At 37.6% G+C, this 26,593-nt stretch overlaps 1 protein-coding gene and 1 non-coding gene across 6 annotated transcripts in view; both read right to left on the bottom strand.

Moving 5' to 3' along the window:
• Positions 1-690: 690 nt before the first annotated feature.
• Positions 691-26,593, bottom strand: part of Nrx-1 (neurexin 1) — a 90,082-nt gene continuing 64,179 nt past the window's right edge. For 4 of the 5 annotated variants that reach the window (XM_046634317.2, XM_069137628.1, XM_046634320.2 and 1 more), the window contains 5 exons: positions 16,327-16,568; positions 15,913-16,036; positions 12,265-12,444; positions 9,304-9,484; positions 691-7,708 (listed from right to left, as the gene is read on the bottom strand). In XM_046634317.2, the coding sequence (XP_046490273.1) occupies positions 7,273-7,708; positions 9,304-9,484; positions 12,265-12,444; positions 15,913-16,036; positions 16,327-16,568 (1,163 nt within the window). In that variant the 3' untranslated portion in view covers positions 691-7,272. The remainder of the gene's footprint in view (positions 7,709-9,303; positions 9,485-12,264; positions 12,445-15,912; positions 16,037-16,326; positions 16,569-26,593) is intronic. The other variant, XM_046634318.2, reaches the window with a different exon arrangement.
• Positions 14,773-14,876, bottom strand: LOC124224014 (U6atac minor spliceosomal RNA). Its single transcript, XR_006884411.1, has one exon. It is a non-coding gene; the product is annotated as a U6atac minor spliceosomal RNA (small nuclear RNA).

Here is a 26,593-nt window from a genome sequence, read left to right as displayed (position 1 = left end):
TCGTGCATGCAGCAGTGTAACAGAGGCTCTTTCTTAAAGTATGCAAAAGTACAAATCCACTTACCTATTACTATATATTGTTGTTCATTTTCCGCGTTGTTTGATCATTGCAGATAATTATCTTCCTTGCGTATTGTTTGCAGAATGAACACCAAATTGTGTGACAAATCATTGGTTAGCCTTAACGGAACTAAGGAACCAGCGAATCCTAATGGACACTGCACTGAGAAAAATTTCATTTGTTACAGTAACTAGATAAATTCAGTAAAGCAGATATCGTTAAAAAAACTGTTTGAATATTGTTGGAATTACGAAAAGCGAAGTACGCCTAACCATTTTGCGCTATCGTTGATACTTTTTTGGTAATTGCAATGCAAAATCAGTTTCTGAGGTTTTATTCTACTTTTTTAGTTAAACAAGGCTTTAACGTCAATTTATTCTTGCACGAGCATTAAATATTCGCAACGGTTGCAAAAAAATCTAGCAACAGCGATCGTAATGAGAAAGAATAGTAACGGATACTAGAATTTCCGGTAACAGCTAGAAAACTAATTTTCGTTTTCTACCTAGAACTATATTTTTCTACTTTGGTGAAAAATGAAAATAATTAAGGACTGAGCGGTAACCGTAACTAAAAATTTCTCTCATTGTCAGTGTGATGATTATAGAGTGAAATTGAATGGTATAATATACTTGTCAGTACTTTATTCATATAATATAATTTTTACTCATCGCATTATTACTATATATTTACATGTTTTAATATCGTATTTATATTTCGGGGTAGGTGCAAGTTACGCTTTTTACAGCATTCACACGTCACGCTACATTACTGCGTATATTATGTTTTCTTATGTGCGTGCGTGCAAAATTTTCATAAACGGTTTTAAAACATTCGAGCGTTAAAACTCATCAATGTTTATGTGAGACCGGAAACGATAAGAAAACAGCGAAAGATTCAAAGAGGCGAGTTTGAAAATTCCGACCTGTGGAAGTCTGATTCAAGAATTTTTAGAATTTTTCTGAATCATTGTACCGTGAAAAATCTAGATGAGTCTTAAAGATTTAGCAACTGTTTACAGTAACATTGATTAGCAAGCTAAAAATTTTTGCGAGGTTTAATATCGATTGCGAATTATTAACCTCACTTGTCGATAGAGTTACCTACAGTAGAATATGTTTACGAAATTTGACTCTTTTTTATTTTTTTTTTCCACTCTTTATATCGCTCACCAAATATTACCCAACTTGTTTTCCTTTGAAATTATAAATACGCAAAGTGCTTCGAATTATACTGTACAGAGAAATATCAATTCTTTTCACTGATTTCTTCAAAACTTCTTTACAATCGTTCAAGCTCCTCAATTTCACAATAAAAAACGTATTCTTGCATACCTTGGTTACCTGAAGTTGATACTTGATTTTTATCTATCATTCTTCGGCAAATTCCAACCAAAAACGGAGTATATTTATATCAGCAGGAAATTAAAACGACTCCAACGAACGTGAACAACAGTCCTGTTTGAATTTGAAAATTATGAAATTGGTTTTTCCAACTGTCGATTTTTCATACAACAAATGTCTCGACGTATCGATACTACAATAATATAATAATATCGTAGTAATAGTTAAGAGTATTTTCATGTGTAATCAATTATATATAGCGTGATATTTTTTTTTTTTAAATATGTATATTACGTATTATATAATATGCGTGCATATATACGGGGGATTTCACACCAGATCGTTCACTCTCGAATCTATGCGTTGTCAAAGACTTTTGTGCAATGTGTTTGAAAATATCGTTCTCTCCGGTTGTCGAGTTGACGCGAAATCCTCGCGATATGCAATTGCTAATTTGTTTTTAGAAGTTAATTAGTACGTTAGTATAAATCTTAGTCATCAGTACATTGAGGGATCGATATGCAGATATTAATAGGCGGAGGCAGTGGTAACAATATTTTCTTCAAACTCGCTTGGAAAAGAATTCAAATTTGACGAATTTATTGTTAATGCTGGCCGTGTTTAGTGATTAGTCGTCACGTGATACGAAACTTCACAATAATGTGATTAGTAGGTGATCCGTGATTTTCAGAATTATAATCGTACAATATTATAGTATAACCTATGCATACAACTATTGTGAGTCTAATTCCAACTTGATGAATAATAATTGTTTGATGATTGGTAAAAAAAAAAGAATCAACATTAATACGGAACGGGAACAAAATTGATTATTTTAAAATTTACTTGCCCGTTTACGAGTCAATTGTTTTCGGCGCGTAATGAAAAGTAAATTCAAAACACCATCGTTAACTGCATCCAAATATTTACGCAGGAAATATCCAAGTTTATAAAATATATGTCCCTAATATTTTGCTTGGATCGATTAGTTACTCGATTAATTAATTTTGGACTTCGTTACAATTTTCATTTTTTGGAACTGAACAGCAGCTTTCTTTAATTATAGTTTCGTATCAAGTAGTTATACGTCGCTAGTTAAATTCGTTCGCCGTTGATGGCGTTACAATATAGATATACTTTTTTTTTTTTTATATATCTAACGCCTACGGGATGGATTCGATAAATTTGTCTAGTGGATGAAAAATAGATTTAAAAAGATAAATATAATAAGAAAAAGCAATCCAGGTATGCCAATCGGTATTAAGATTACGGTAGCAAAACTTTCTCTCGGTCTGTATGTGCAAAAAAATTGCTCCACAAGAAAATCTATAAAAAAAAAAAAAATATTCTCGATTCGTCTTTTTATTTATTTCCCCATTTAGGAAAATATGTTTCATCTGAATTCAACTCGGTTAACTTAAATCGTATCTTCGAAACCTTTTTACATTTTATGATGATATTTTTATCTCCGCAGTCTTTTGATTGGATTACGAGTTTTATATAAAAAAAAAAAAAAAAAAGATAATATATATATTACAGACAAGACGTGACAACGCGTTTAATTTTTGACTAAATTCAATTCATCGGCTACCAGAATCTTAGCTCGAATGATATTTGACAAGCACTGCAATACACCTGGAATTTTTTTTGCACGCATAGACGATGATTGGATTTTATACTAGAGAGACTAACGAGTTATTAACAGTAGGAATAGACAGTTTCAATAGTGTATAATTTACATAATACGCAATTTTTTAGTCGAGGAAAAAAATGATTAGGTTGAAAGAACGATCCTTTATTAGAATCCGTGCATTTAGTTAAGCTTGAATAGAATCAGATCAAACTAGATAAGCCGGAATTGCATTAGCGTAGTAATCACTCGGTTTAAAAAATTCAGTAGAAATAATTAAGAGAGAAATTACAGAATTGCATGTGTTGTGTTAGATTTTATCACGCACATGTATAACATACTTTCTTTTCAAACTTGTGTTGAAATAAAACTATTACTGTACAATTTTCCGAATCGTCTCTTCACACCATTTTACAAACCTATTATCGTATTTATTTTCACTTTAGTCTCGTGCGTTTTCGCATAATTCAACAATTCAACTCTCTTATCTCGTCACGCAGGTCGCTTGCGATTGCGAATTAAAATTTAACGATAAAGAAACAAATAAATGAATAAATAAAAATTCTTACCACTGTTGAATATTAATCGGGGTGGTAATTAGTGAGCAGATTTATTTGGCTGCATTGTTTCGTCGATGTGGGCTGAGATTTTGGCGAGCGATCTTTGAGCACCGCACGATAATGGGATCTCAATATTTACTGCACCGTCACTTTCAAAATTATAAAAATCGAAGGATGTGTGGTAAACGGGGCTGCTAATTTGGCGTGGAATGGACCGTACACAAAGCAGGTTAATTTATTAATTCAAACACCTCAACAGCTGCGACTTGTGACGATGAATTTTCCAAGTACATTGCGCACCGTTTGAAATGAAAAGAAATCAGCCCACTGTAGTTTTTCAACTTCATTCCGGAATTAATACGACTTTGGGTAATGAAACGTAATCAACTTACTCTTTTGTAACACGATCAGTCAACCCTGTCGGACATTATACAATTTTCTTTCGGTATATTGGCAATGGTGGATTTGCACTCTGTGTACATAGGTTCGAATTAAGCATTTGGGATGCTGTTGTATTTTAATCACCTCTATTTATTCCTAAATTTCTCAAGTTCGTATCGTTTTTAATTCTTTTAATTTTTATTCATTAATTTATCATTACTTTGTCGATCATTTTTCTTAATGTTTTACTCTCTCTCTCACTCTCTCTCTCTCTGTTATTACATAATATACTCGTAATGCTGATTTTATTATTAAAATCGATAAATTTGGTAAACAATTTACACGTATAACACAATCGAATATTATATGCACTATATCTATACGTATATGTTTATACAAATATATGCATAGACGAATATAGGTATAGATATACAAACATACATTTTTCTATACAACAATAATTATAATTATTATTATTTTATATTTATAACGACTATGCGTAACAAATTAATCCTATATCCAATAAACGCTCGCCTTGTTCGTCTTAGTTTTAGCATTTTCTACTTAACGTAATACGTACAATAACGTAATTATTATAATGCGTAAATTGGACCGTTCAAAAACCAAGAAAAATATAATCGAATAACCTGTACCGAGAAAAAGTATGGTTTGGATTAATTATACATAAGCGGATTGAATTGCTAAAACTAAAATCGCGTCTGGTATTCATAATTTATTATTAATTTTCTACAACAAATACATAATTTCACTATATCCTTATTTATTATACACAATTTTTTTAGGAGCGTGTAATTATTATTACTATATCATCTTTATATGCATATGTATATGTATATATGTGTTATTTAAATCATATACCACAGTATACATATGTCGTTACGCCAGTATACATGTCAAATTATTTATACGATATATAACAGAGGGAACCTGCGTATATACACTAATGATGAGTTTTTTTTTTTTTTTTTTGGTTTTCTTTCTTTTTTTATCTTCATCATATACCTACACAAGCGTAAAACCGTTGAGCCTGTGCTCGTTTATGCACAAACAGACACACGCCTCACGCGAACCTTCTAAAAAATTTTCTAAAATTTGTTCCTATTATATATGTATAATGTATATCGGATGCATCTCGTTGCTGAATGTATGTAATTCAAAACAAACAATAATTAATCACACATGCATTTGAAACACAACGAACTGCGTAAGTTCGCAGGCTCCCAAAAATATTTATCGAAAAAACTCTGTCCCACACGCATATTGTTTTAAACATTATTTCTAGCGCACACGCTTCAACGCGTCTCATCGTCCAGTAGACAAAAACTCGACACACACACACACACACACACACAGACACAGACACTCGCACAGATGCTCGCTGTCTCACTCACATATCCGATAAAATTTTCGCCCACCGTCTTGTAAGGTTGTTGGTTTTTTTTTTTTTTCGTTTTTTTCGATTTGTTTTTTTTTTAAGCATTTGGGTAGTGCGGGAGCAATTTTGCATATTTTCAGTTTTTTTTTTTTCTTTTTTCTCTTTATTTAACACAATCAGTCTTGGCTCGCTTCGTTTTCTCGTTTAAGAAGATGGCTGCACGTTTTCGATCGCGGGTTTGTCACACGTGTTATAAATGTACGTATGTAAAAATTAGGTAAGGTAGATGGGATTTTTGTAGGATGTGAGATAATCGTACGCGCTGCGAAGGAAAGAGAAACGTAGGTATTATTTTCGAACACGGTGTTTGTACGGAAGAAAAATGAAGCGAAGGTGATTAGCGATTTTTTTGTACCCTTTGAATAAAAAACAAAAACAAAAATAAACATCGATGACGTTGAAAAAAAATGAATAAAATTGCGGTAGTTGTTCCAATACTCTGGTAAAACGAAATTTTGAAAATTTTTCGTCAAATTTATAAATTTAATACTGATCTGGTATTCGGAATATGCAAAAGGAATTTTTCAACGTCACGTGTAGTATGGATTTATGAATAATACGAGTGTAAGTAGAAACCATTCAATTTGTATATTTTTTTTATAACGAAATGTTTTTTTAAAGAACCGAAGTAGACTATAAACTGTCATTTAAAATTTTACAACTTTCTTTACAATAGTCGATCGAGTGAGCATAAAAAATAGTAAGAAGTAAATTAATAATTACAGTTTTTTTTTTCTGCGATATCGAAAACTTGATGTTTATCATCATACGATAAAAGGACCTCTCCGTAATGATTAGTGATAGAATTAGTGACGTTACTAGATTGATAATCAGCTAAACCGCGGCATAATATCAGAGCGTAAAAATTTCCGCGGCGATAGTTTTTCGAATCGAAAGACCTGTCAGGAAAAACATTGAAAAAACATTCGACCGAAAATTCCAAGATTTTCAGCAAAATTGATAAACTGTAATTGCCCGATACCTGTTGTAAATGTAATAATTCATCAAGGTCCAAGCTCTCTTCAAGCTGCGTGATTGCGGATTAAGTTCTAACGAAACACCCTGTATCATCCGTTAACTAGTGTGAAAGTGTAAAAAAATTTTGCTTCAGACAATATGCATAAGGAAAAGTGTTCGAGGGTCATGTTTAATTTTTTTTACTCACCTATTCTCACGTAGCAACAACAAAGCAAAGGTATAAGGTCTGATTGTTATTTCGTTGCCGCCTACGAAGTCGCATTAATGTCCTTGAAATTGAACCTAAATGTGGTAGAAAATTTCGTTTAGGTAAGATAACAATGGTAACTGACCTTAATAACCTGTGTAAAAATAACCCATGGCAAAAAAAACGTTAAATTATATTAAATCTAATCTAAAGAAATTAAATTTACGTGTGTTATTTTTGTGTGGGTTGTTTTTTTTTTTGTTTCTTTCTTTTCTAGCCATGGGTTATTTTTGTGCATGTCATTTTTGTCTTGGGTTATTTTTGTGTACGTTATTTTCGATCGGGTTATTTTTAAAAAAAATTTTTTTCTATTTTTTGCTAGTATTATTTTTGTCCCAATTAATTTTATTTCGGGTTCTTTGTTTCTCGTTTGATCCTGGTAACGATAATAACAACGTAACCGAGAGCCACGTGCCAAATATGCATCACCGCGCAGGCATTTGATATCAGGAACGTATGCGCGGTGAGAATCTCGAGCAGCACTCTCGAGATTGTCCGATGCATGGATGCATGGGGGTTGAAATTGGACCAGGGTAAAGTTGCCCGAGTATCTCGTTTCGTTATTCGGCGAGAGTTTAAGCCGCGAGCGAATCAGCCATCTTCTTACGCGGAGTCCTTAGACGTACCATTCCTTTATGTCCTTTAGTTCCTGTTTCCTAACATTTTTACTAACACTCGCACCGTTTTTTAAAGCTCCGTTAAAAGGCTGCCCCGCGCCCGCAGCCGAGCCCAAAAGCGCGGCGTTCGGATCCTGGCAAAAGTTCTTGCTCTCGTCGATCTTGTAGCTCGCTTCCGGCCGGTTTTTGAACTTCAGTATTATCAGTATTATCAGCACTATAGCGATCAGCGCTCCGGCTATTATACCGATTATCAGTGCCGCGTTCTCCGCCGCCTCCGAGGTTATCCTTATTTCCTTCCCGGGACCCGGACGTTGCGTTGAAATCGGCGTGTAAATCGGGGGCGGCGGCGGCGGCGGCGGTTCCATCATTCCCGTTGTCGACGTCGTCTGCGAGGGTGTTCCGGTCGAGCTGGTTACTCTATGGGTCACGGTGCTGAAACCGAATCAGAGACACGTCGATAAAATCTGCGCTAAAATTGAGAGAAATTTTTAGTTACGGTTACCGCTCGGTCCTTGACTATTTTCATTTTTTACCACGATCGACAAAATATAGTTCCAGGTAGAAAATGATAATTAGTTTTCTAGCCGTTACCGGAAACTCTGGTATCCGTTACTGTTCTTTCTCATTACATGATTATTTATGCTTTAATTTATTCCTCATAAAAGTGAATTGGCTCGATTTTCGTCACCGATGGTACGTAGATACGATTCGTTCGATCGTGAATAGAAGCTTTCCACGTAATTCTTGCCATATGTTAAAGTTTCGATGAAAAATACTTGAATGTTTAGTGAAATAAAATTATTACCCTACTAGTTAGTATTTATGAGGATCGGATGATGAAGTTTCGACGAAATCGGGATCAATAATAAAATCTAATCAATCTTAGGGTACATTTCACAGTTATAGTACGATTGGTAGACAAATTGGCAATCTCGATTGAACGGTGTTAATTAATGAATCGGTTGGTAATAAAATAATAAAAATATAAATAAATAACCGATTCGACCAATGAGTCGAAATTGGATCGGTTTTAAAATGCGGGCAAATTGATTCACCGAAAAACTGAAACTAAAATTACAAAAAAATTGTAATAATAAATTAGTTTAATCGAAAGTATGAGTTTAGAAGACTGAGTGCAGAAAGTAAACCCATTAATCTAGAACCTGGCTCATTGAATAGTAAAAGGATGAAATCAACTAGTCCATATGTCAAGCGCGAAACGCGCGTGGGGTTGTTTATAAAATCTGGTAAACCTCCTCGCAACTCGACGAGTTCAGAAATAAGCATCGATCGATATTTTCTCTACGTGTGTTCAATTACTTACGTACATAGAGAATATCCTAGGCTCAGAAATTATTCATACTTTCGACTTGGGGTGTAATAATTTTTATAATTTCGAGGTTAGCAAAGTTATCTCAACTATCCATGCCGATGAAAAACCGTCACTTCGCGATTTTTGAATCGTCTGAAATTAAGTCAACCGTAATAAACCAAAACACACTCATATTTGTAAATCTTAGTACCTTAAAATTCATCGTAATATTAGGAAACTTGCGATTTTTTTCAAATATTTCGTTACGATAAAGTTACCAACTTCGATCTCGTTAATTTTCAAACTTCGACTTCGTACGTTTTTTGCAGGCCCTCAGCTAATCGATCAGAAACTGACAAAGTGCGAGAATGAATTCAAAAATACGTAGAAAAGAGAAGAATTTCAATGAAGAAGCTTTCGCTTCGGCAAACCGTTAATCTAAACAATCGTCACTTTCGACTTTAATTCGGTCTCGAATAACTTCGAACTTTCACCAAGTCTCGCAAGCTCTCAGCTGATTGGTCAGAAACTGACGGAACAACGTGCACGGAGAGAGGATTTAAAAAAAAAAACAAATAAAAATAAAACGCACACGCACAAACAACAAGAAAATTAATTTTAAAATACTTGCGTAGAGTAAAGGGAGAGGAGAAAAAAAAATGATAAAAAAAATTTTTAAAAACCTCGAATCGTAAAGCTCTCGAGCCGCGCTCACCTGTCATGGCTGGAGTCAGCACCGGGTGAAGTGGCGTTGAATTGTGTCGTGCCAGCGTATTGCGTCGAGACGAGGTCCGTCCCACCCCTAGACGGCGTCGACGGCGACCCCGGCAGCGTCTGCGTCGTCGACTGGCTGGTGGGACTGGCACGTAGCGTCGTGTACGAACCGGCGCTGGGATCTGAAAGTAAATTAAACAGGATCAACTTCTCCGTCCTGATACGGGGGGTTGGCGGTGGTTGGTACCACTGCCGAGTGCTTCGCCGTTACCTGAATGCTTCTAATTGCGAAGGGTTGCGCGGCCTGCGCCGTATAACAATATCGTGTTCAACGAGTATTACTCACGCCTCGGTTTTAACAAGCTTGGTTAACCGAAAATCGATACTTTTTATTAATTTTATCACACCGGACAGGCCGGTGATTTTTTTTTTTACATCGTATAAAATTATTTTAATATCGTCCGATGCGATCGTCTCTTGATTGTGTGAATAACAAAACGTGTTAAAGATAGTTCAAACTTTGACGTTGATGACTTTCCTTTCGAATCAAACCAACTGATTTGTTTCATTTTTATTACAGGCGACTGTTAATTTTCTAAAAATTCAACTGCAGACGAAATTTACTTTCCTTCTTATTTTTTTTCTCACCTCGGAATCTTCGAGTAATTAATTTTAAAACAGCATTTCACCGATATGAATAATTAAGGTCAAAGAAAATGGTGATATTGAATTCACTGAAAACGATATACAGAAAAAACAAAAAAACAAAAATTACAGTTTCATCAATTTCGTTGAAAATAGTCTATTTTCATGTTCCTAAATGGATCTTCTTCTAGTAAGCTGTGTGAAAAAATTGATAAAAAGTATCGACATTTACATCCGCAGTAAAATTTCCTTAATCACCGCTACGCCAAAAAAAAAAAAAAAAACCGCTCGATTTGAATCTCATGAACCGCACACAATTTGTCCCTTTTCTACATTCCGAACATACCATTTTAGGCGCTCGAAGTATCTCCGACATATTTTTCGTGGTATATTTTCCCCGACCCGAAGGCAAGAGCTTTGAGAAGACAGCTGCTTGCGATATCTCGAGAGATGATTTCAGTAGAATACACGTATGTTACATAGGCACGGAATATAGCATGAGCATATTATATATTTTTTTTTTTTTTTCCGCCATCTACATACGGAGGGATCAGTACGGTACACGTACAGCATGAGACAGACTAACGAACACCACGAGGCGAATAGAAGGGATCAATACCAGTGCCGTAGATGGTTGAAGGAGGGTGAATCGGATGGTGAGCACAACAAAGGACTCGAGTTGCGTGGATAATTAGAGCCCAGCTCCGATGAGACGATGGGAAATTGAACGTAAGAAGAGCGATTTGATAACAATGATAAATCGGCAATCACTGAGTAGGTATAAATGATTTGAATTTCATTTCCTCTGCATGGTTTTCAAAATTCTCGTTTACCAGTAACTATCGAGTGCAACCTATATTCCTCGATCTTGACCCTAGAACGGCGCAAAGGCGGAGGGAGGGGGTGAAAAAACACCCCAAGCGAATTCAAATTTCCCGCCTGGAGAGAGATTTTTTTTTCTTTTTTTTTCTAGTTTGTAGGTTTTTTTTTTTACTCCTTCCAACTAATTTTTGGTTTCGAAACTTTTTTTGTAACGCGAAGAGAAAGTTTTTTTCAACCACGTGATTTTTCATTGAAAATCGATGAAAATGAGACCCTACAGGACCCTTAACGATATGACGCAGAGAGAAATGGGTGGAAAAAAAAAAAAAAAGAAAAACTAGTCTTATTTTGCTTTTTCGTCATTTTAAGGGGAGCCCCCCTCCTTAAAACTGTAATAGTTTATTTACATGATAGAAATTGAATTAACAATTAATACAATCATCGGAAGAGGGGAAACGAGAAGAAAGAAACAACGAATCATCTTGCACTTACATCACGTATGACTTACCTTTACTGACTGACTTTATATATTGTAAGTATTGGATGATTTGTTGTTTTTTCTTTCCTTTTCCCTTCTTCCGATGTTTACATTAATCGTCAATTCAATTTGTGTGACGTAAAGAAAGTATTACAGTTCCGAGGAGTTGCCCCCGTCAATGGGCCGAAACGTAAAATAAGAATCTAGTTTTTGATTCGATCTACGACACCGAAAAAACTTCACTACACATTAAGAAGGTTGAGAAACATTTCCTACAAACGAAAAAATAAAATTAACGTTACCGTTCTAGGGTTAAATTTTCCGGTTATCGTCAGTGAATTTAATCACATAAATATTTAAAAGCAAAAAGAAAAGAAAAAAAAGAATACTAACAATCGCTGTATCTTTATGATCACAACTGGACAACTGGATTTTCATTTTTTTACCCATCAGGACAGTGTTTTTTGGTTTTGTTAAAAAGTACCGCACCTACTCATTGTCGGTAATCACTACCTGATAGAAATTCTTCTCGATGATGACGAATTTCTCGAGGAAATATAGTACAACGGCCACATTTGTATTTACACTGAGAAAAATTTCATTTCTTACAGTAACTAGAAAAATTGAGTAAAACATGTATCGTTAAAAAAAAAAGTGTTTGAACATTGTTGGGATTACGAAAAACGAGGTACGCGTAAACATTTTGCGCTATCGTCGATCCTTTTTTGGTAATCGCAACGCAAAATCAGTTTCTGAGGTTTACTCTACTTTTTTAGTTAAACAAGACTTTAACGTCAATTTATTCTCGCGCGAGGGTTAAATATTCGCAACGGTTGCAAGAAAATCTAGCAACAGCGATCGTAACGAGAAAGAATAGCAACGGATACTAGAGTTTCCGGTAACGGCTAGAAAACTAATTTTCATTTTCTACCCAGAACTATGTTTTTCGACTGTGGTAAAAAATGAAAGTGGTTAAAATTTCTCCAATTGTAGATAATCTGAAATATGTATGCATACCCGTTGCTGCAGTGACGAATATCTCTTCGGTTGTGAGAGGATCTCCACCCGAACCGTCGTAGCAGTCTTCTTCATCGTCGCAAGACGGCCGTTCGGGACTCTCTTTATTGGGGCCTTTTGGCCTCGGAGTTACCGCAGGTGACCTTGTTGGTGCTACGTAAACCGGCGTTATCAGATCGTCTGGAAATTCAAATTTAAACCTTACTTTATTCCACGGGTATTGCCTTGTCGGATAAGCAACCCGGTAGCTATAATTAGTAGACCTCTGACGTCACAGGATTGATCCACCGGCCGTGCTTTAATTCGGGAGACAAGATTTACGCCAAAGTCGTTTGGTAAAAACACACGATTGTTGAACAATTATCGATACTACGGATAAATTGCCACTGATTTATATCTTCGTGGAGATTTTATCATCAATTTTTATTAATCAACGTTAATTTCTCGACGATTCTATTCAGTCTTTTCTTATCATCAGGCGATTTTTGCTCATTTTCAAGCGAATCTCATCGATTTTTTTTTTTTAGCGTTCTTGACGACTTTCAGTGACCTTTGGATTAAGGAAGATACGAGTAATTGATGGAAATTATTTTCAACGCGTTTCTCGCCATTTCTCTCACAGCTTAGAATGATTTTAGTTACATCGATTAATTCTTGCTAATGATCTCAAAGAACTCTCAATTTCTCTTGCAATTCAATTTCTAATCGTTAAATTCGTGAATTTTTCTCTTCTCTTTGAGTCCGTAAAAATTTACCAACTTCTTATCACACGAATAACTGGCATACGTATAAAATACATTATACATATATAGATCTTAGATACAATTCTCGTTCGTTGACTACGTCTCAAAGATGTAGTAATGTCTAAAAAATGAACGTCCAGAAATCAGAATTTCATACGCAGTGAAAAAAAAAAAAAAAATAATAAAAAATTTCACGGAAATTTACTTTACAAACAATTACACTTTTTAACATTTTATTCAGTCACAATCAATCGGTGGTGCAAATGTGTAAAATTTCTCGATGTCGAACTTCAATATAGGGGGGGGGGGAGTTAAAATTTTTTACGTTTTAACCCTGAAGGGATTTTTTTACGCGATTGAATGTGAGCTTACTTTGAGATTTTTTTTTTCCTCTTTACACAGAAGTATATTTAGCCATAAATAAACTCCATTGCTATCTCTATCAGTAAACAATTTTTTTTTTAAGGTTTTCAAGGAGGGCCCTCGTCAGGGACGAAGCGTAAAAAAATTTTAACGTCTCTCCCCCCCCTTTACCGATCATCGACACCGAGAAAGTTTTCACACACGCAACTGAAGATAAGAGTCGAATAATTCTTCAACGGTATTGAAAATATTTACGTTCAAGTTAATTCATTGCTGCTTATAATTTGTTTTATTGCTTTATTGTTTCTTTCATCACCAACAAACAGCGAGTATTTTCGCGGCAAGTTTGAACCTATTTGTCGGGCTCTCGCTCGGTCTTCCGATCACCATGACCGGCAGAATCAAGTTTTTAGTCAGTTGGAGAAGATTTTGTAACAGGAGTACATCGAGCGCAGGAAGTTGGCAGGTCGGAACGAAAAGGGGTCGGCAAGAAACGAGGAGGACGTAGGAAAGAAAGGACGGACGGATGGGACAAGGTTCTACACGGAATTATGTTAGCGATCCGAAATATGCAAATGAATTGACGATACAACCAGGCGAGCATGAACGAAGCGAAGTGGCGCCGTCGCCTCTCGTTTAATTGTAAGCTGCAGGCAAAGTTGACCGAGGTTAAGCCGATGTTTGCGCGTGTGTGTGTGGATTTCTATACCTATGCACGTAAACATTTACACGTGTGTAAAAACACACGGCTGAGCTCTAGCCGAGAGTATTTCAGGCGTAACGATCCTCGGGATTTAACATTTTGTGGCAAACCAGCCGACTGATGTTTTTTTTTTTTTTTTTTTTTTTTTTTAATTTTTAAAAATTTCTTTATCACGTATCTTTGGACCGATATATGTATGGTTATACAGCGGCGATGATAAAAATTTTATTCTCAAAATCAGCGTTGTTTTATTTTTCTAATTATAATTGAGGTCACTATACATATACATGTTTCTATATAACTTTGTAAATTGATAGAATTTTAAGCTGTATATCGTATGATATTTTTAACGATAAGTTGTATTTAAGTGAGAAGGAAATTTCAAGAAGATGGAAAAAAATTTAACACGAAATATCCGAACATTGAATATTGTGTAAAATATGTGTGTGTTGAAAAATCTATAACTTGTTGTTATGTTTTTTTTTTTTATCAGTAACGGTACGAGCGAGGTCAGAATTTTCTTTCAAGATAAATGTGAAATCGTAATTCCAGGATTGTGAAAATTACAAATAAACATAAATTTATTGACTCCGAATTGCCAGATTAAAAGCAGTAAAATTATATAGTTTATGTTATATGTTATTTAACTGAAAAGATGAGAATGTATCTGATATTTATGTAGAACCGATTATGCAAGAAAAAAAAAATTGGTAAGTAGCCACCTTGGTGGCTAGTGCCTTACCGTTTATATGTGTCCATCCTTGTCTAGGGGAGTGCTAAACGTCTCTCCTTTCATACTACACGTTGAGGTCGGGCGTTACGGAAAGTTATATACTAATCGTGGCGCCTACTTGCCGCTTGTGAGAAACTTTCGCGTATAGATTTTTGCGAATAACTCGTGAACGATTAAAGTTGGAAAATATTTTGTTTGGAAAATAATGTATAGAATAGAAATGTTTATTTAAAGGTGAGATTAAAAATCATATTTCTTAACAGTTTGAAATATTGAAAAAAAAAGAATCATCAACGATATTGAGAATTCGTTTTTGGTCTTTCGTCTCCTACGACTCGTTCAAAAACAAAGTCGAGAGTCTGATGCTACAAAATAACATTTGCAATGCAATTTTTTTTTTCTTTCACAGATTGTCAGTGCATAGTGGTAAATTTTTATTCACCTAGAACAGAGGTTATTTGAACAGAATTGAACTCGTTCAACCGAGGTTTGTCTGTTTAAAACTAATCGAATGAATAATAATTTTTTTTTATACCTGCCAGTTAAATTATCAAACGATTTTACTCGTACGATATGATAATCCACGAACATTCACCGAAAGCGTTACTCGTTATAATCGATATCCGATCAATTTATTAGGCAGTGATAAAAATACCCCATTGTAGAAACGTATTTACGATCTATCGGAACGCGAGGCAAATTATTCGGTAAAACCGACCACTCAGACCCACAGTGGGTGGTCAAAGCTGCAGGGGTGGTTGGTATGAAACAAAATAGGTACTTTACAAATGGCCCGAGTGACCCACTTCGCCGAATATACTTGAATGCCATAAAAACGCGGGGGAGTTTGTTTTGTCACTGATAGTTCGTAAATTGAGAAACGATGTGATCGTAGCATTTTTTCGTCTCACTGTTATTTGGTAATCGAATTGCCAATAAAAACGTATCAATTTTCGTGCAAAAAAAAAAAAAAAAAATACTCTCCGACACGCGTAAGAAAAAAAGAAAGCTTTTCGGTAAAATAGAAGTTGAAAATGTTGGCTAAATATTGGAACACGATGGGGCCTTATAGTGTGGCGACGGTAATTTTAAAAAGTTTTACTTACACTTACCAGAACCAGATTCTAATATCGGTGAACATTCCTCGTCCTCGTCGTCACCAGCGCATCCGCTTCCGGCTCCGGAGAAAATCAGATCGTCAACGACACCCGGTAATCCGGATGCTGGAGTCTGGAACGATGAAAATGATACATGCATTCAAAGATAATAGTTACACAATATTCGACGATGATAAATTTGCCGACACGTTTGGTAGAATTGAAATTGAAAATCGTGATTCGCTAAAACGATGCCATTGAAATGATTGGAAAAAAAATAAAATAAAATAAAACAAAATAAAAAAACAATTATATGCCTTCGGCAAACCGGTTCGGTCGATAAATTTATATTCGTTGATGAGATTTTTAAATCGGCCTTCAAAATTGAACACATTTTTCGTATTGTATTTGACAAACCGTTACCTGTTGCATCCTTTGCAAGGGTGCAGCTCTGTCCAAAAGACTTCCGGTTGGTAATAATTGCACGTCTCCCCTGGTCGAGGTTCTCGGGTCCCTGGCAGCGGTTAGATCCAGGATTCGAGCACCGTTTACAACTACTCCGGAAACTACCCCCAGAAACGGTCGTTCAACTCGATTTTTGCTCCGGTTCCATCGGCCGCCGATTTGAATGGTAGCTTGGCTGTTGAACACGGTCAGTTGATGACCTGCGATATGAAATTTCATTATACGATTGTTACTTTGTTGCTTATCACGTATGTAGTGACGATGCTTTGTATGCCAAAGATTAATCTACGTTCGTTAGATTTACAATTTTTTATATACTTGTGTGATTGAATTTCGTTCTGGCGTTTGAAACGCACAAAAAGTTATTCCAGTTTTTTGTAATTTTCTCATTCTTTCACTGTTATCCGAGGTCTTACTGTAGTGATTACGATAATTAATGACCTGAGGCGCTTGTCGAATGAAAAACTCACTACCTATCAAGAATCTGTAACTTCCTGTTTTTGTCACCAGACCATTCGTTCCGGTATCAAAGTTGTTAATCGCTTTATTGAAAATCCATTTGGAAAAGCATTTTCAGAGTCCCGAATCGTCGTTAGTTACACAAGTGTGTTCAGAGAAACAGTTTTTGTGGACTTGTAAGCACAGTAGGTTGGTTAATTTTTAAATTTTTTTGTTTTCTTTCAACGTGCATCTCGAAAAATTAGTGACAAACATTGAAAAAAAGATTGTCGTAAAACCTGAGTAGGTTGGAAAATATTTAGAGGTTGCTATCCATCGTTGTGATATTAACGGCTAGAAAACTAATTTTCATTTTCTACCTAGAACTATATTTTTCGATCGTGGTAAAGCCCATAAGCCCCCAATCGCACATGACTTGGAAACGATTAGAGAAGCGGTTAAAAAAAAACCGACGACGAAGAAGGAAAGGTCGAGCGAGGTGTGAAAGCAATTCGAGTTTCACCGCAATCCTTTGTTGGATGGATCTTTCGGTTTGACCAGACATCAGGCAAGCATAAGATTCGAATGGTCGACTCCTGGGAGTCGGACACTAACTGACCATCGGTCAGTGCTCCCTACGGATGAGCCTACAACCGAAGAAGGTTCGACCAAGTCGTCGGTTTCCCTACCGCTCGGTCACACGGTCCCTTATTTCTTTCCTCACGCTTTGCAGAGTTTCAGTTTCGTTGGTTCTGTGAACAGGCGATCATACGATTCTCGAAGTCTTCTAAGGTCGTCGTACGGCCCTTCGGGTTGCTCAATAATATTACCTTGGTATCGATGCGCGATGCAAGCGGTCCTAATTTTCATGCCCGTCCAAAGCCCCGCGCGAACTATCCAACCGGTTGTTGACACGCGCCGACACTCGGCACGTACAGATTTAAACTCCATACCCAGCTAACACAGTTTCCAAGAGGTTTCGCACCGCGTATTCGATCATTCGTAAGGTCGGCAAAAAAATTTTATTCCAAAAAGATGTGTACTGTATAAATAAAAATCCTCGTACCTTAATTAGATGGTCAGTAAGGGGAGACGGTCGGAAGTTTTAGGTGCGATATTCAAACCGTCGACTTTAGCACCGAACAGTTCGGTCTGAATTTATGTATGCACTGAGAGAAATTTGTAATAACTGTTTTCATTTTTTACCATGATCGAAAAATATAGTTCTAGGTAGAAAATGAAAATTAGTTTTCTAGCCATTACCGGAAACTTTATTGTTTAACTAAAAAAGTATAGTAACTCGACGACTAAAATCAATTGCTTGAGAGTTAGGACAGTACAAATTTGTTTCTTTGGTAATTTTAGTACCAAGGATCAAGCGAATACGACTAAAATAGGTCAATGGTTGTTACAGGGTCGATGACCGGTACACTTTATACCTCAATGCAGTTTTCCGAGAGCCGAACGTAGAAGAATACGAACCAAGTTGACGATAACATGAACAAAGGTGGTAAACAAGATTAATGAATTGTAAAAACCGCAGAGTAAATTAAAATATCTGATTCCCAACTAGCCCTTCGTTCCGACATCTTTAACCGACTTGACATTAGAAATCGCAGCTTGTCGTACAATCAGACGTGCAAATGAATCAGGAAGTCATGTCAAGTTCGGAGGTTGTTTTCTGCCCGTGAAAGATGGTTCGGTAAAAAATCGATAACCCGCCGATTTTTCTACTAGGCGACTAGGACCTCTGTGGTGGGTGGTCTTGACTATAAGGAACCCATGAACCGGATGCAAATGCCCGTTCCGTTCGACTCTAATGCGGCGGATACGCTGGTGGCGAGACTCAGCATGAAGAAGTAATAGGAAAGTAACAGGTTTGGCAGGTTTCCCGTCCGCGTGAACACGGCCAGATAACGGGCTTTGTTTGTTGTAGTTTCGGAGTGTCTAAATTTAGTAACTCGTTCGAAAAAATAGGCCCGACCAGCGGCTTCATCAGGAACGTAGAAGCGGCAGGAAGACCTTCCGCGTCTGGTCTCATCGAGCATCAGATCGTTTGGCGCTTTTTGTACAGCGCAAAGTTGTCTGTTGACTAACCAACAAGTTTTTCGTTCGACAAACTCGCGTTCGTAATTTTCACCGTCACGTTATTGTGTCTATAATTATAGTAACATATTATTTGAGCTTGACGAATCAAACTGTCGTCGAGGTGAACGAAGCTTGTCCGATTTTATCGGTTCTCGAAATAAAAATTATACTAACAAGTTTAAGTTATTTTTGAAATAATTTTACACATAGCCACGGCACACATAATCCCAGAATTTTTACACGACAGATTTATATTTATACATAAACGACAACATAAAACATTGGCTCTCCCATTGAATCTTGGGTCTCAAGAAAACAAGTTATGTCCGTCCGGCGCGGTCTGCGAGTGGTTCGTTTGGTAGCAGGGTATCAGGAAAGGCGTAAAGTTTACCGAGTGCCAAGTTTAATGACTCAATTCCGAACCGCCCCGTGCATATATAAGCGTATATTAATGGGTGGTCCTAACCGCTTAAATCACTGTTAAAACGTCTCACGTAGAAACTTTAACCTGTGGTAGAGGAATTTCGTTGGTTCGTTGGACTGGATAAATAAAATTGCTGACAATGCTCGAGGGACACTTGGCAGTTGAGCATAGTCAAACTATCAGAGTATTATGAAATTGTAGGGGCTCTGTCATCATTTTAATTTGCTAATCGTCAGCTGGTGAGAGAAGACCGTGTTTTGTACGTGTCGCGTCTTTACTGACGGATTGGATCATTTTTGGTAACAGGGAGTTATGCTCGCTCGGGTATTCCGGCAGCCGGAAGTGATACGTAATTGATGCCCACATTCCAATCTGAAGAAGTCCAATAAATTGTATCACTTTACTAGGAGAACAGAACGGAGCCGGGTGTGGCTTTGCTCGGAATTCCTTATACGAGCGCGATATGTAGCAGCGTGCCGGATACACTCGAGAACCAAAGGGAGAGGAAGTTGTTTTTTTTTTTTTTTTTACTCGCGGTACAGCGGTCACGTGTTTAGGTAAGTTCCCAAATTTACCGCTAAGTGGAAAACACGTTCCACGTTTTTTCCATCAGAAACGGACACCTTAGGTGTAAGTTCACCGTCGTACAAAGGATCGTTTCCTCCTCCAAACTTTTTCTACTCTACGAATTGGAACACGCTCGTCCTTGAATTGCAGATATTTACGAGTGAGCGACTGTCGAGGATAATTGAGGATATTTGGTATTTGAGAACTTGTAGAATCGACTTCCGTATCCGTGGCGTTTTGACACCCGGTGATAAGGCGAGTCGAAGCCTTGAATGATCCGAGTTTCCGGTCTTTTTAGGCATCGAGTGTCACGGCTGACCCACCCTCACTAAGCAATTAGCTCTTACATGACATAATCTAAATTAATAAGTAACTTGCTAGGAGACCATGGCGCCAGAGGAGGCACCGTCTACCATCCGAAAGTAGGTTGAGGTCGTTGCTGGCCGATTGGCCCTCTCGGCAAGTGGCGCATTCGGTTAAACACGAGCAGGAAAACACGAGGCGAGGAGCTCATAGTCGACGAGTCAAAGAACCGTGCCTAATATTGTTGAATAATTACGGATAACTGCCGAGGAGCAATCGGCTTGTCCCTATCGAATGAACCTTGAGATCGATTTTAACGAGACTTTCTACGAAGATACAGAATTACCTCGTGGGACTTGAACAGATTTCATATGGGACACCAAGTTTGGAATCGAGATGTAGAAGGATTTAAAAAAATCGAAGGGGCAACAATGTCGAATTTTTAAAGAAGCGAAAACTTGATTTATAAAATTTTAAAACCTTCAAATTCGAAGCAAAACATAGAATGCCAAACTGTAGAATCGTCAGAATTTTTCTCGATAATATAGAATCATAAATAAATCATAAAACTGTCTGTTCGACCGGTGTTAATATCTGCATCGAAACGCGCTGCTCGTGTTTAAATAAACAGAAACTTTCTCATATTTCTCACGATTATTTTTCCTACCAGACCCGAAGAATCGGTCGCCTGTATAGAATTTCGAATCTGTTTCTTTCGTCCGGTAACGTTTCTCACGATCCGTTTTCTAATACTTTGTGTCGTCCTGTGTTTCCGATGGGAAAAAGTAGTAGCCGTGCCGCTGGGTATGGGAAAGCAGCGCTATTCCCATAGGCAACGAATCTGGACGTCCGCATAGTTTGGAGTCATACCTCACCTTCCGACTCACTTGTTTATTTATATTTTTCACTCGTCTTCATTCAAATCTAATTCAAACTCTCGAATCTTTCACAAATTCGACAATTTGACCAGAACGTATCCGAAGTAATTATAACGGATTACGTAGTCCAAAGTAATCGCGAGATTGAATATTTTTTTTTTCTATTAATGAATATTTATAATATCGTAGGAGGGATGATTACTATCCAGAATGGTTCTCACGCGGTTCAAGGTTCCTGTGTAATAAAGTAGGTATAAGGGGCGTCAGGGGGTGTGGTTGTGACCCTGACGTAGCTCCGGGATTAATTGGAGAGACCGAATTCCTCGCCGTCGTATGAAAATAGTAAAACCAGGTAGAGATAGTTCGGTTCTATGATATACAAAGGAACGGACCTACGTACCGTACCGGTAGGGTATATTAGGCGACAAAAACCGTGAGAAGAATCAAAGACTTCGGGCTTATTTTGGACTCCGAGTTACCAGGGTTTCATGGGTACGCCATGGTGTTTAGTCGCTTCTCGTTTTTCCTTTTCGTACAATCAATGGTGTTGCCTGTACCATTTTGAAAAAGGGCACTGACTCCTCATCCTCTTCCCCACCAGAGAACCTCGAGCCCCGAAGTATAGTGGGAGAGAACCCAAAGTTAAGCTATAAAAGCAGAGTGTTCACGATACGCGGTGATCGCAGTATCGCCACGGATCTTAACTCGAGTAAATTCCGACTGATATTTTGCCAAACTGTTTTGAAAATTTGAAAACTGTAAAAGCAGGTTTTACAATATTTTCTACACCTCGTACATCATAACGGATTATGATGTTTTACAGAAAATTAATATGAGATCAATGAAATATTTGCAACACAATGCGTGTAACAAAAGGCAGGAAATTATTCACTGATTTCGTGTTTATTTCAGGATTCAACAAACGCATGCTGAATTCTAGAGTAACAAAATCTAGGAATGGTTTTTTTTTAAAAAGCTAGTTTTTACAGGCTACAGGGAACGATGTGGACTCGATGCGTGGTGTGTCGAAAAAATTAAACGATCGATAACTGGATCGTTTGGAAGATTGTCTAAAAAATTTCAATCGCGCACGAAAAACAACGGCATCGTTACTGCATCTTTTATGTTGCGCTTGATGCTTTTAAACAATTCTTGATCTGAACTAAAAATATATCACGATCATTGCAGAGAGTTATGTTTCAATGGCAAATGAATTCGAGTTTTCTTTTACATTTATCCGACGTACATAATTATAAGTGGCAACTTATGATCACTCAAGAGCAGTCGTGATCATAGTTTAGCAAAGGCACGATAATTGCTGCAAGAAGTTTAAATTTTCGAAATTGTAAAAAAAAAAAAAAAAATGTCGCCAACTCAAGATAAAGTAAAATCGTATGCCAATGAATTTTGCAACTATTTGCATATAACAGTTTCGTATGATATATTGCAAAGTGAGCTTAACGATGGGACGCACGGTGTGAAAAGTTTACACCGATTAGCGTAAAATTAAACATCATGAGGGTGAATCGTTCGATTCTTGACACCGTCTGGTCTCGAAATCAGCACAAAAATAGCGTTGACTTCTGTAGAATATTTTCGGTGTTACATTTAGCAGCACGCTGGTTGCGGTAACCCGATCGAGATGATCAATCGCTGCACGGCGAATGTCAAAAATGGTAAATCCGTGTATAAGCCATCGTTGTTGGACGTGAGAACGGCGCCTCCGCTCCTTCGGCTCAACGATCCTTGGGTTTGGAACAAGTTTACGTTCGAGTTTCCCAGGATACCTTCTCACGCCGTCTCAAGTGACGAAGAAAACCGAACGGGAGAGAAAAAAAGAAGAAGGTTCAAAAATGGAGAAAAAAAAAAAAAAATAACGAGATTGGATCTGAGGAATGTAACTGTCGCTGCATGGCCGCGATGCCGAAGAGCTCTTGTGCCGGGATGAGCGTGAGAAGGCTCGGTCCATCGGGGCTGGATACGTTCCCTACGATATCAGGGTTGCATCCAAGTGCCGATAGTAACGACGGGACACGGAATACCTGCAGGTTGTAGTTACAAACGGGCAAGGTCGTCAAGACTTTAAAATTGGATCGATCCATCCGTTTGAGGTACCGAATTGGAACGTCTTTGTGGAAGGGCGTAATCGTTCCGATTTCGCTGGACAGAAATTGTGCATATCCAAGAGAAGAATATCTCGATGATACGTTATAGGTATTCATAGATCGAATGTTGGGCAAATTAACGAAGAGCGGGTCACTTTTCACTGTTGCGAAGAAGACACTGTACCAATAATACTCGTAACCCATGATATATTTTGAGCACGTTGGAAGGTACTTTTGCAAATCACAGCGATCGTAATGAGAAAGAATAGCAACGGAAACCAGAGTTTCCGGTAACGGCTGGAAAACTAATTATCATTTTCTACCTGGAACTATATTTTGTCGATCGTGGTAAAAAATGAAAATAGTCAAGGAGCGAGCGGTAACCGGAACTAAAAATTTCTCTCACAGTCAGCGTGTATGGATTAAGTCGCGAGGTCACTTCGCAACGCCGCCAGTTGCGATTTAATAAATCGCGAGATAACATCGTCTTGATTGTGGGAAAGGGATAAGGACGAAGAGGTGTATCAAACGACGGGATGTAATCCCGTGGGAACGCGGACTACTTGAAGTTTAAAACGAGTGAACGACTCCTCGGTTTCTATGCATCCCTGATATTAAACCAGATCAATTTTTGCCCCTTGCGAGTAATTCTCCCACGCTTGAGAAGCAAGTAATCTCGGTTTCGGTTCGCACGACGGGGAAATTCCCGAAGATTAGTGAGATATATTACGAATTCCTGTTTGGGTTTATCGTAACCTGATCCCACCGTAATTGTTTCGTATTATTGGTCGCTTGTACTTCGTTGCAGCTCGAGTGTCTCCACGCTCAAGTGAACCACATTTTTTTTTCATCGATGCTTGCAGCATTTTATTAGCTGACTGGAGGTGCCGATTACTCGGTTGCACGTAACCCGACGCATATACGCGATGCTTTGGTATTTCGGGAATGCGCTTGCGATAATATCGTTCATTGGAATTGGAAACTCCAGCCGAAGGTTCGACTCGTTAAACGTCCAAATGACTCGTCAAAGTTTCGGCTTCCTTTCTGGAATTGATCCACCTTTATCGGTCCGAAGCTACCGACGTTAAGAACGACATTAAAAAATGAGAAAAGTATCGAAACGTATCGTCATCGGCAAGTGTGACTTCGGTGAATCTTGGGCTTGGAAAAAAAACGGTGGGTAGAAAAAAAAAAGAGAGAAAAACAAAAAAAAAAATTAGCCCTTCTCATCCCGGACCGAGGTTGTTACGAGATTTAAAAAATTCCACCATTCCCACGGGATCTTATCGGCGTTTGCTCTGCTCCGTCTGGACACCGTGGGAGAGTTCCTCAAGAACGGTATAATAGGGTACTTCGATTGGCCAGGACCTCATCTCGGCCCAAGAAGTCACTATATACCTACCATACGTGTAAATAAATTTATACACACACACACACACACACGCGCGCGAGCATGTATGCTCCATGTCTCACCGATGCTAATAAGAATTTTACACGTGTGCGTTGTTCTACGTATGTATACGTATACGAGGAACGTTTATCGTGGGACTCGGTGGGACAATTTTTTCTCACGCGCCTTGGACGTCGTGGCGGACGAACGGATGCGCGTGAGAACTCAACGGAGGCGCGTGGGAATTCAGCGGTGGTATGTGGCGCTTCGAGTAACAGGGAAACATAATTCTCGTGGAGTTTCGAAGAGCCTCTCGTCGAGGAAGTCTTCTTCGGATTGTCGGTCTAACCACCCTCCTTATCGTCACGTGACACCGTCGCCCACGTGCCTCGGAGGCCTTTTCCGCCTAACTCAAGTTGCTATCTCAAATTCACCATCGACGTACTTGCCGGTGACAACGTCGAGGAAGACTTGGAAAAATTTCATTTGTTACGGGAACTGAAAAAAATTCGGTGAAACAGGTATCGTTGAAGAAAACTGTCCGAATATCGTTGGGATTGCGAAAAACGAGGTACGCGTAAAAATTTTGCGCTATCGTCGATCCTTTTTTGGTGATTGCAACGCGAAATCAGTTTCTGAGGTTTACTCTACTTTTTTAGTTAAACAAGGCTTTAACTGTCAATTTAAAGAACTTCATTACTGGATGAGAAAATGAACTAAAAGTATATTTCTAATAATTTCTCTCTCTCTATATATATATACATATGATATATATAAAAATTGATCGCAAGTTATTTTCAATCTACTTTTAGTTCATTTTCAGATCCAGAAACGAAATCCTTTAAAACTGTAATATTTGAAAAGCATTGAGAAGTCATTGATCTAGAATTTTAGATCAATCGAAACTGTATTGAAATAACAGAAATTGTTAGAAATAGTCAAAAACTAAGTGATTAATATTATAATCTCTTATCAACCGAATCATTGAAGTTTTTCAATACCTACATCCAATAATCCACATTATAGGTACGATTATCATCACGGTCGGTTTGTTGATGATAGAGAAAAAAAAAAAATATAACTTTGATATCACAAGGTAACGAAAAAGTTAAAACAATTGAAACGAAATATAAGCGGCACACGTTGTATAAACAAATAATATAAAACAATGACAATTTCCCAGCATCGAAAGTCTAATATCTGTGAAATCTCACACTATTATTAATACCTGGAGTCGTAATCGTTTTGACCCTTGACTAGGTATATATACATATATATACCGATACCGATTCGAGGAATTTCTTTCGAACCCCGGTCACAAAAACGGTCCGAGAAGGGATAGTTGAGTACTTTTACGCCCTTTTCGATAAAAAAAAAGTCACCCCAGCCATCCTTCGTTGGGACCGTTCTCATAGTTCAACGTCCGAGTGTTTCTTCTCCGAGGCTCTTGACGATCGTGAGAAATCTGGCTCCAAAGGGCATTTCTATAGGATGTCGGAAACAGAGTTTCATCCAAGCCGAGAAGGTAGATCTAGGGCAAAGGGCTCAGGGCGCGATTTTTTGAACGAGGCACCTAATCGCCGAGTTAGATTAGTCCCGAGATCAAGGGCGAGTTTTAACGGGCTTCGGCGAACGCGAACCGAGAGAAATTTTTATTTCCGGTCGGCAATGCGTGGAGCAAAAATTGCAAGTCAAAGATAATCGAACCAATATCTCATTTTACACCGAAATAGTAAAATTACATTCTAAAAATATTGATTCCGAAAGTATCGTTTGCCAGATTTTAACAACAACAAAATATTACTACCATAAAATTCAGAAGTACGAATGAACGTTAGAAAAGACAACTGATTCAGCATTTTTTTTTTCACTGCTGTGAGCGCTGACTACGTTACATTATTCGTTATCCGACACTAGAATTTGTGAATTGGTAGTCTGTATTATTCTAATGATAAAACGAATTATAAATATAATTTATTATATTTTATTTCCTAGTTTCAAACAGTCAGATTAACGCAAAATTAATTTATAA

This window comes from Neodiprion pinetum, chromosome 7, assembly GCF_021155775.2.
Source record: "Neodiprion pinetum isolate iyNeoPine1 chromosome 7, iyNeoPine1.2, whole genome shotgun sequence".
Taxonomy (NCBI): domain Eukaryota; kingdom Metazoa; phylum Arthropoda; class Insecta; order Hymenoptera; family Diprionidae; genus Neodiprion; species Neodiprion pinetum.
This window is presented reverse-complemented; position numbering and strand designations above follow the sequence as displayed.